Source organism: Pleurodeles waltl, chromosome 3_1, assembly GCF_031143425.1.
Source record: "Pleurodeles waltl isolate 20211129_DDA chromosome 3_1, aPleWal1.hap1.20221129, whole genome shotgun sequence".
NCBI classification, from domain to species: Eukaryota; Metazoa; Chordata; class Amphibia; order Caudata; family Salamandridae; genus Pleurodeles; species Pleurodeles waltl.
The window spans coordinates 1072388414-1072400297 of NC_090440.1; the positions used below are offsets into that span (position 1 = coordinate 1072388414).

Genomic DNA, 11884 nt, shown 5'->3' on the forward strand with positions numbered 1-11884 from the left:
AGGAGCTCTGGGCACCATCCCTGGGGTAGTGATGGACAGGGGAGTGGTCCCTCCCCTTTCCTTTGTCCAGTTTCATGCCAGAGTAGGGACTGGCGGTCCTTGAACCGGTGTAGACTGGATTATGCAAGGAGGGCACTGTTTGTGCCTTTCAAAGCATTTCCAGAGGTTCTGGGAGGCTACCCCTCCCAAGCCTGTTACACTTATTTCCAATGGGAGAGGGTATAACACCCCTGTCCTAAAGGAAATACATTGTTCTGCCTTCCTGGGATTGAGCTGCTCAATCTCCAGGAGGGTATAAACCTGTCTGTGAGGTGGCAGCAGCTGTGTCTGCAGTGGAAACCTCACAAGCCTGGTGTGGCAGTCCTGGGGGTCCACTGTGGAGCCCCCAGAGTGCATGGGATTGTGCAACTAATACTGGAATCAATACTGAGGTACAATTCCCAGTTATTAGGCACCTTATTTGGCCATATTCAGAGTTACCATTGTGAAGCTGTGCATACGAATTGACCTATGGACAGTGCACACTTAAAATGGTGTCCCCGCACTTACTATGTCTGTGAAAACGGGCCTAGATGACGTGGGGGTACCTCTGCTAGTGCAGGGGTGCCCTCGCATACAGATACTTTGGACCTAGCCTTCAGGGTTGGAAGACCTGATATTTAGGTGACTTATATGTGACCTGGTGCAGAGAAAATGGCTGTGAAATAGTGAATGTACTATTTCTTACAGGCTGCAATGGCAGTCCTGTGGAAGCCTTTGTATGGACTACTGATGGGTGGCAAAAGAAATGCTGCATCCCATAAGAATCTCCTAGAACCTCAATGCCCTGGGTACCAATATACCAAATGCTAGGGATTTATAAGGGGGGGTTCAGTATGCCAATTTGGAGTGAAATACAGAGTCACTAGTATGTAGTGACAAATTTAGAAACAGAGAGAGCATGATCACTGGAGTTCTGATTAACAGGACTCCAGTGACAATTTAGAAAACAGTGAAACACACTGACAAGCAGGCCATAAACCATGAGCACAGACAAAAACACACTGAAATCAGGCAGAAATTGGGGGTAACATGCCAAGAAGAGGGTACTTTCAAACAAATGCTATGAAAGGTGCTGGCAGACATGGCTAATCCCAATGATCTCTTAGCCGTTATAATTAGGCTTCAAAGCCACATCTTTCCCCAAGTGCCCTGTGCACAAATGTATGATATGACAGATCCCTTTCCTGTGAATAGAGGGTTAAGGCAGGGCTGTGCCCTTGCCCCAACCCACTTTTCTCTTTACGTTAATGACCTGCTTTCTTTTTTAAATCTCAGTGATGGAGATGTCCCATGGCAAGCTAATATTAAAACCCCTATGTTAATGTTTGCAGACAACACTCTTTTAACATTGAAATGCAGCTTCAGAAAATCCTGTCAATTTGAGAACTTTTATAGCCAGAGGGGCCTAGAAATAAACATAGATAAAACCAAATATATGCACCTAAATCCTTGCCACTCCACACGATGGAACCTCAAGCTTATAGGGGTCCCCTTGTATTGTGCTCACACGTTTGAATCTTATAGAACAGCTAGACTGGTGTTACTGTATTGAAAAGTGCAGGCTTAAGCTAATTTAGGGCCAGATGTATGCAGCATTTTTCAATTCGCAAAGGGGCCGAACTGGCCCGTTTGTGACTTGAAAAATGCTTTTTGGGATGTACAAAGCCCAAACTGCGATTCGGTATTAGGAAGGGGCGTGTCAAGGGCGTCCTTTCCTAATACCGAATCCAAATGGCATGTATGGTTATTTTGTGACCGTGACTGCAGTTTCAAACTTGGATACCTTTCCCTTTGTGAATGGCAGCAAAAATATTTTTTCAGCACAGGCAGTAGTCCCACGGACCACTGCCTGCACTGAAAAAATGAAAAGAAAACTTTTCATTTTTGTTTTTGAAACGAATCTTGTTTTCCTTTATGGAAAACGGGCTGAATTTTTTAAAAAACTGCTTTATTTAAAAGTAGTCACAGACATGGTGGTCTGCTGTCTCCAGCAGGCCACCATTTCTGTCAGGGCGGCCATTCCCTATGGGGTCACAAATTGCGAACTACCTCATGAATATTCATGAGGAAGGTCATTTGTGACCCCATTGGGAATCGCAAACAGTGTAAAGTACACTGTTGTACATCCGGTTTTGAGACTCGCAGTTTGCGAGTTGCAAAACCGGATCTTTGTACATGTGGCCCTTAATTCTTTGGGGCACTGACCTGAGCACAGCAAAGATCCCACTTCCGTCCAATTACAAAAGTGACTCAAATTTATGAACAGCAAGCCTTAAGAGAAGCCCTTTACGAAGCAGAGCTCTGACGTCACAAGGACATTACCAAATTGCTTGTTATTGAGAACTGTTTCCTACGCCAATTTTTGGGGCACTCAAAAAGTACACTACTGCTTCCCCTCAGTCTTGACATGGGTCTTAAGCCAATCACAGAGTGGGTGGGGATCAGGTCAATCCTTTATTAAAGACGCATTTAGGCCACACTTGAGGTTCATTTTTATTATGAGAGGCTTAGAGAAGTGTTAGATATCAGTGGCTTAGGAACCCTATCCTGGATCAAGGACATAAAAGACACTCTGGAAAAGACGGGTTGCAGTAATCTGTGGTCAGACCTACAAGCGGCTTCTGCAATTGACAAATCAACCCTAACGGGGAAGTACTGACAGTATAAAACGAGCTAAATGCAGGCACAACCACCTTTGGTACTTTGACTGACACTTTCCTCTGGACTAAGACAACTACAAATTAGAATATTTTCTTAATGAGACTGAGCCTCCTCTAGTGAGGAAGTTGTGCTTACAGCTTACGTATACCACACTACAGCATACCCCCTTTATTTCTAAATAAATTAGCAGATCTGATCAAGACAGGTGTGCCTTTCCCTCTTGTGGGGCTGACAAGGAAACAGATAGGCATGTTTTGTTCTTTTGTCCAGCTTACCTGAAAAGCAAAAAAAAGGTGGTTAAATCCTGCCTGCTGGATTATAGGCATTAGGGAATATTTAACAGCACTTCATATTCTAAAAGTTAATGTCAGACAATGTTTAGTTTTTGCTGTCTCCTGCTACTTGTTATTTATGTGGAGGGCTAGTCAAAGAGTGTGTCTGTAATCATTTGCTTCAGGCATTTTAATGCACAAGATTCTAGGTGCTATGCACCCTTGAAACAGTAGCTTCTTTCTGGATGGAGGAGGCATATATTTTATTATGTGTTGGAATTTATTTTTAACTGCTGTGTATTGATTTTAACATTTTAATGAAATTGTACTTCACCTTTGGTTTTCTGGCATGCTGCCAAAATAAATTATTGATTGATAAAAAACTAACCAGTATAAAAAAAAACATCTGAACCAAACAGTGATATTAACAACCAAACAAGGTACACCGAAGACGACATATATGGTCCACGCTCCATGCATTGCTATTATGGTTGGGCAGTGCATTTCTCAATGAGCCACAGTCCACACTAAAAGGCAAAGGTGGCACATTGGATATTGTTAAATGGTATAAAAAAACAAAGAGAACTAAGGGGGTTATTTAGAACCTGGTGAGCTGTACTCGGTTCTCCTAGGGCCCTGGAGGGATGTACTTCTCTGTCCTGGTGATCATAAAACACATCATATTCAGAGATCTCCACCTGCCTAGAGTAGATCACTTTGCCTTCAGAGAAGCTGTCACCACACGGCACCTGTGAAGGCACTGAGAGATTGCCAAGTGACCACCATGTTCCATTTTGGTGCTCTCTTTTTGGTCTTCCTTAAATAGGGGGTATGGTCTGAGATACTTATACCTATGACCAAATGTCCTTCTGGCCCTCAGTGTAAGGGTTCCAATGGAGATGGTAGGGGCACAGCTGGGGAAACATGATGATCTGTTCAATTAAAAATTTAGTGGGTGGACCAATGGTTGTGAAGACCGGGTACTTCACCATGTTTGCAGCAAAGTACCCTGTCTGCCAAACTCTAAATGAGGACCTTAGTCTCAGTAGTAAAAGAAAGAAAGAAAAATATTAAATAGGAGAAAAAAGACAAGCAAGGAAAACTAAAGGGTAAAAAAGAGATAACAAGAGGGACATTACAGTTACCTCCTTGAGACTGCTGGTGCCCCTTAAGTGTTGGTATCTTAGGTTCAGCAGTTCTCCTGAAGCAGCAGAACAGTGCATGGCAAACATTCCAGTACTTCAAACAAAAGCTGATTTTCTGAAATTAAATCTTAGCCATGCAAGTGAACAATTGTTTTACATAGCACTTAATACCATGATGGTGAGTGACTAATTTGCCCATGGTTACACTGTGTGACTGAACGGAGAAAATGACACAACTTGGTTGTTCACATTCCCAGCCACTAGACAACATCATCACACAAGAAGACCTCATCAACTCACCATCATACTCACTAAATTAAACTATCTGCACTGTGGCTCTGTAGCAATTGTACACCTTGGTGCACTAGTGACTTTTTTAGACTTGATGGTAGATTTATCAAGGTATTGTGTTGTCCTTGAGTCACGCATGGTGTTGCAAGTGCAACACAATACCTACGTTAGATTTACAATCAATGCAAGTGTGTTGATTGTAAATCTGGAGTAACGTAAGGCATCACAAGTAGCTGCCATGCATTACTTTGCCATGAGAAAGCGTTCTATGGGTGGAGCATATATATTCACTTAAAAAAACAAAGGTTATAGAGACGTTATAGTTAGGTTCATATTTTCTCACACAAAATCATAGAAATTCAGCAGTTATAGTTATGGTTAGCTCACGCAACTATAACTCACGCCCCTGCCTTTCACATTTTTCTCCTTAATAATTTTACTGCAAATGGTATACAGATATTATGAATGAAGTTAACAAAAATATATTGAATTATGAAATATGTGGGGTAGTGCATGGCAAGGGCGTAAGTTATAATTACCTGAGGGCACGAATTATAGTTACTTGAGCTAGCCATAACAACAAGTGCTGAATTTCTATGTTTTTTGTGAGTAAAATGTGAACCTAACTATAACGTCCTTGTAACCTTTTGTATTTAAATGAATTTCTATGTTTTTTATAATTCTATTTCTAAATTATAACCTACCTGTAACCTTTGTTTTTTTCAGTGAATTTATGTGGCTTTTATTTAACGTTGAGTAATTTTATTTACTTTACATTAATCAAACCACCGTCAAGCATGGCCTGCGGCCTACCTCCTGTATGCACCCGAACGTGCGCCATGCATGGTCTTTAGGTGTGCGCAGCAGGGGTTGGCAGTATGGCCCTGTGGCCAAATCACCATTAATCAGCAAACCCTGCACCACACACACCTTTCTCAAAGAAAAAAAATGGGGCGGGGTAGGAATGCCCCAACCCGCTAGCCTTGGTACTGGGGTCCCCTTAGGACCCTACTAGGGCAAAAAAAGCATTTAAAAAATAATTGCCACAAAAACACAATGGATTTGCTAATCCATGGCAAAAGTTTAAAAAATGTAAAAAAATCAAGCACGGACTCTCGCTCTTGTTTTCACTTTAACCCTCAAGTGGACCAGATCCCGGGGGCATTAGGGATTATTAAAGTAAAAGGAGGGGGCACTGTGTCCCCTTCCTAGGGCTGTTTTTAGCCCCTGGGACCACCACCTTCCCGGAGCTTTCATAAAATATGGGAGGGTAGCCCTGCAGACCCCCCTCCATTTGGCTCATTGAGTACAGGAGACCACCATCTCCCTGGGGCTTTTTTTAAAAGCAAAGGAGAGGGCTGTTCACCCTTCCACCCGGGGGCTATAACAAGGCCTGGGAACCACCACTTCCCCAGGGTTAAATTTTAAAAATCTGGAGGGGGGGTGCATGGACCTCCCAGGGCCCACCACTTTTATGGGTAAAATTTTTAAAAAACAGCACATCCGCCCTCCCAGGCCATATATGGCCCCGAGGACCACCACCACTTCAGGTGCCTGGCCACATCCACCTAGGTGCCCTGGCCCCACCTAAGATACTCAGGGCCATATTTATACTTTTCGACGCACAACTGCGCCAACGCAGTTGTGCGTCAAAAAATTTAACGCCGGCTAACGCCATTCTGAAGCGCCATGCGGGCGCTGTATTTATTCAATGACGTTAGCCGGCGTTAGCCGGCGGAGCTGCCTGGTGTGCGTCAAAAAAATGACTTACACCAGGCAGCGCCGGCGTAGGGGAATATGGAGCTTGGGCGTCAAAAAATGGGGCAACTCAGGCTGAGGCAAAATTTTCGCCTCAACCCGAATTGCGCAGTTTTTTTTTACTCCCAACCCCCATTGAAATGACTCCTGTCTTAGCAAAGACAGGAGTCATGCCCCCTTGCCCAATGGCCATGCCCAGGGGACTTATGTCCCCTGGGCATGGTCATTGGGCATAGTGGCATGTAGGGGGCACAAATCAGGCCCCCCTATGCCACAAAAAATATTTTAAAAAATTACTTACCTGAACTTACCTTAAGTTCCCTGGGATGGGTCCCTCCATCCTTGGGCGTCCTCCTGGGGTGGGCAAGGGTGGCAGGGGGTGTCCCTGGGGGCATGGGAGGGCAACTCTGGGCTCCTTCCGAGCCCACAGGTCCCTTAACGCCTGCCCTGAGCAGGCGTTAAAAAATGACGCTAACAAGGATAGACGTAATTCTTTTTTGACCCGCCCACTCCCGGGCGTCATTTTTGCCCGGGAGTATAAATACGACGCACATGCCTCGGAGTCATTTTTTAGTAGGGAACGCCTCCCTTGCATATCATTAACGCAAGGAAGGTGTCCACGCTAAAAAATGACGCAAACTCCAAGATCTTTGGCGCTCGACGCGTCTAACGCCAAAGTATAAATATGGAGTCAGTTTTGCGTCGGATTTGCGTAAAAAAAATGACGCAAATCTGGCGCAAACAGAGTAAATATATGCATCTCAGTACATAGCCCCAGCGGTCCAAGCCTGCTCCCTTCCTCCTGTGGGAGCTGGCATTGCTCCCATACGCAGGTAGGTGCTAAATATGCAGCTCCCTGCAGGCAGGAGTAATCTTTTTTCTGCTTCCCTGCTTGCATAGCAGCGGGCAGGGAAACGGATAAAACTCTGCTTCTAGCAAGCAGGAGCAGTTTTCATATTCCCATTTGCTGTGTACTGAGTTAGTGTTTGCTCTTGCTTGATGGAAGCAGTCACAGTTCTCACCAAGCAAAAGTAAACAGCTATCCCCTGAGGGTGGGCACCTCTGAAGATAGCAGGAGCCTGTTCCATGGGGTGGCAGTTTCCAGGGCCACTAATGACTCCAGGAGAGGGGTCGTGCAACCTCCCTCTTTTAATTTGCATAGGCTTGTCCCAGGTAGCTGGTGGTCCCTGTGTCCTTACTGCAACCCCTATGCCTGTGTAATTTGTTAATCTGGCTCAGGGAGACGTGGTCCCCGGGGCGTAGGGGGTCTGTGCTGCCCCAAGCGCATATTTAGATTTAGCACCGGGGAGTTGGTTGCCCCTGGGGCATTATACAGACAGAGGAGGGAGGTCCATGCGGATCCCACCATATTAGTATTCAAGCCCTGGAGAAGTGGTGGTCCCTGGGGCTCATCAGAGCCCAATGAATAGTGGTCCACATGTCCCCTCTCTGATTATGTATCATTAGACCAAGGAGGGTGATGGTCCCCGCGGCTCAAATGAGCCTTAGGAAGGGGGCCCTGTGAGCCCCCATCCTTTTTTTTGTGGCCAATGCTCCTGGGACCCAGCCCACGCAGGAGCTATATTGCAAATAAGTGTTTATGTTTTTCTAAAAATCTTTGCAGAATTCACATATCCTCTGCGAATTTTGGTGAAATTAAAAAAAAATTTTTTTTGCCTGTGCAAGGACCCAAGGGGACCACAGTTCCAATGCTAGAAGGTCAAGGTATTCCCACCCTGCCCCCTTTTCTTTTTTTTCCTTTTCTTTTTTTGGGACTCTGCTGACGCTGAATCCCAAAATGGCTGCCAACACTTCCTGGCTGAAGTGTTGGCAGTCAACCAGATATCAGCACAGGGACTATTGGATCCTCAGAGGATCTGCATTCCTCCATATAAATTTATTTTTCCTTTAATATTTCAAAAACTGCTGAACAGATTTACACCAAATCACAAAAAGCATGATCTGTGCATTAAGATTAAGCGTTCTTTCTTTTTTTCCATTTTTTTATTCTGTTCAGGCACCAGAGAGAGTCCTTTATTAGTTCTTTTTTGGTCAGGCTACCCCGGAAGAGCATCCTGAGCAGTCTGAAGTATTTGTCTTTATTTACTAAAATGACGATCGCATGCAGGGTCTGCTGACGTCATTGTAGTATATTTGCTCCATAAATATATTTAAATATGCATGTAATTATGTAAAGCAAGAAGGAACAGTGCTAACAGAGGGACAGTACCTTGATGGTAATGTCAGTAAATCCTCCTTCAGCCAACTGGTAAAATGATTCCTGTGTTGACGCAGATATGCTAATTTGAAATTATTAATGAATATTTATGTGTCTTGTTTAACGAAAAGCTCGAAGAGAAATTAATAGTAGAGAAAATAATGTGCATGGATGAAAATGTGTCCACGGGGTGTGGCAGCCACTTATACGAAAGTTGTATTAATATAACTAAAAATGTTTGAAATAATGAAAATATGCAAGAATAATGTAGTAATATGTCATATTGAGATGTATAACCTATGTTTTGCATTAATTTGTAGAATTAACTTAGCTGAAGTTATGGCCTAGTCTTTTCCAGGCCTCACACAAGAAGCTGAATTTCTAGCGCACTGCAGAGAAGCCAGTGCACAACCTGACCCTGAACCACCCCATGTTAAGGTTGCTTACCTAGAATTTTCTGCAATGTACCGACAGACAGGAGATGATGAAGTCAAATTGATACAACTATGTGTAGAGTAGGCTGAATGTACTTTCCCAGGACTAGAACAATGGAAGAACTGACTGAAGAGAAACATGCAACATTTTCGATACCTGAAGAGCCGGATGATGAAGACATCGTAAAGTGGACCAATCCGTAAACTGCGAAAGAAGAAATATTAGAACTCATGGATTTGAAAGATTAATATTATAGGTTAGGGTCACATCTGCTGATTGACTGACCAATCAGGAATCAGGGGGATGGACTGAAAAACGAATAAAAAAGTCATGACAAGGGGCTAAAACGGGAGATGCGAGAGATGCGAGGGGTGAATGCTGATGACGTCAGGAGACGCGGTCTGAGATTCTATCATTGGGCTCATGCTTTTGAGAGCCTGATGCATTACTGATCTATTGATGACCTGAAGACGAAGATTGACTTTGTTGCTGATCCATTCCGTGGATAGGTAGCTATGGAAATGTGACTGACTAACTTTGTGCCTTTTCTCCTAGGTGCCAACTGAGCTATTTTATAGTTTTTCTCTTAGCTAGATGTTTTTTCCAAATTCACGTTTTCTAAATTGTTTTGCATGAAGTCCCACATACTAATGCCAATCTGGGTTAGTTAAGGGTCTTTCGGGTAACTTGACATTGACAAAATGATTGACGGAATGATTTGCTGAACTCTGCTATTAATGCTGCTGTATTAATCTTTATTGGCTAATGTTGAAGTATTCAAGCATATGTTTTCTCAAGTTTTGATTAGATTGTGTTATTGGTGGTTGCTAATAAACAAATTCTGAGCTGACTAAATACAATTTGAGTTAATCAAATGCATTAGAATTGTAATTTATAGGGAAATAAAATGTGATAAACGCTTCATTGAGTTGTGGTTATTCATGAAATGAGGATTATAATTGTTTTGGTGACAAATGATTCTCTTAGTTGATTACATTGATTATTGATGCCATTGGTCACTACGTGATTAGGATACTCCATGCGATCCAAAAGGTTAATCGGCCTATACGCGTCCCCTTGTAAGTTTACTTATTAAGGACCAGGCGCCCTGGCACCTGCAGGTCAATCTATGTCCTGGTTGGCTAAAGTATGTGCTGGTGCCCACTCCTATTCCCCATCACACACATTACCCACTGAGATCACCTCATTCAGAGGTGGAAAAACTGCAGGGTTTCAGTGTCAGACTCTCAGCTGGTTCGATCAGCAAAACCGTCTGATGGACCTTATGCCACAGAGCCACAAGGTCACTGAAACACCTTTCTTAAGTAGTATTTAGCAGTTATACTTTAACAGGCAACATTATTTAAGGTACAATTTCTTTAGTAGAGATAGAGAGGTAGACAGGAGGTTGCAAACAGGTTGTTTAGTAGTAATTAAACTTATGTACTACAATATAATACATATTTTTGAAATATATTTGCATATTCTGAAAGTGCCTTTGAAGATCAACTTGGTAATTGTGTACTCTAAATTTTGTAAATTAATTTCTAGGACTAAATGTGCTGAGAAAGAAAAGAAGATAAGAGCCACAGTCAAGCAAGTTCTTAAGTGTGACGTCACAAAGAACAATCCACTGAATCCAATCGTCTTGCCACCAGCTGACTGTCTGGTCACTTCATTGTGCTTAGAATCTGCTTCCAATGATTTGAAGAGCTACACAGAGGCCCTTAGAAATATCACAACACTCTTAAAAACAGGGGGGCATCTAGTAATGATTGCAGTCACTGGGAGTACCAGTTATAAAGTTGGTCAAAAACTATTTCCTGATTTGAACCTTAATGAAGAGTTTATCAAGAGCACAATTAAAGGTAATGGGTATGTTATCAAGGAGATGAAGATATGTCCCATTGCCCGTAACGCGAATCCTGATTGTGCTAATGGTGATCACGTTGTAAACTATGTTTTCTTGCTTGCGCAAAAAATCTATAATTAAACCAGTTGAATAAAATAAAACATTTTAAAAGGTTTAAGCAAGTGTTTCAATTTGGGCACATGAGAGCCTGAGTGTATCATTTCAAATTCTAAATAATAAGAAATAAGAACATCTCTTCTATTGTCATGATCCAATTAATGTAACACTCTTTGTCATAATATATTGAAATGAATATCTGTAACCTTATTGCCTAAAATGTTTTAATATGGCATAACATCTTTAGCTTTTCTATTGAGTTGTCTTATTATGTCTGGCTTTAGTCTATTTGTCAAATTAGGCCAACCAATTAAATGAAAACCATATGTGAATCCCGGAATTAGTCAGTTTACGCCTGATAGCTGTGGTGGTGGTCACAGTACCTCTGCTACACCTGCCACTGAGTCTTTCCCTTCTAATAGTTTCTCACCCAACACATAGCATTTTTACTATGAAGTGGCTCCTGCTTGGCAGGAGCGATTTTGCGGGAAAAAAGTGACCATAGATTTGCCTTTCCATTTCAACAGACAATCTGGCATTCAGAATGTTTCCAAAGCTAGACCTCCAAATCAGCAGAAAATATGTATATTATCCCCCAATATGCATTGTTTGTCTCGCTACATGTTGTTAAGGTTTGTGGTGGACATTTGTGGACCTTTCCTGTCTGGGATTGCCATAGTTTACATGGAAAACTGCTGCAGGAGATACCCAGCAATGAATGATGTCAGAAGGGATGCCCTGGATAAGACTTCTTTTTATGCCATTTTTAAGAGAAATAGCTCTTTTCATGAGGATAAAATGTCCAGCAATAAAATATTCACAAGTATAAAAGTCTAAAGCCTCACTATTTGCCTTTCAAGTCCTTGTGCAATTTGAATTATGTATTTGTTCTTAAGAATGGCAGGTGTAAATAGTTATGATGGTTAAGTAATTTTCAAGGCCCCCATCTCAAGAGAAGAAAGGCGGAAGGAACAGTGTAAGTAAAGTCACTCATACCTCATATGTAAACACCTCTCAGTGGAGACCATTAACATATCACAACTGACTTCTTTTGGGTGGTACTACAAATGTAAAAAAACACAAAGCTATAGAA

General features: G+C 42.4%; 1 protein-coding gene across 2 annotated transcripts in view; it reads left to right on the top strand.

Annotated features, from left to right (window-relative positions):
• LOC138284978 (nicotinamide N-methyltransferase-like) overlaps positions 1-11629 on the top strand; it is a 121685-nt gene extending 110056 nt beyond the window's left edge. The window contains exon 3 of one of the 2 annotated variants that reach the window (XM_069224351.1): positions 8708-9744. In XM_069224351.1, coding sequence (XP_069080452.1) covers positions 8708-8735 — 28 coding nt within the window. In that variant the 3' untranslated portion in view covers positions 8736-9744. Of the gene's footprint in view, positions 1-8707; positions 9745-10373 lie in introns of those variants that run through there. The other variant, XM_069224350.1, reaches the window with a different exon arrangement.
• The last annotated feature ends 255 nt before the right edge of the window (positions 11630-11884 follow it).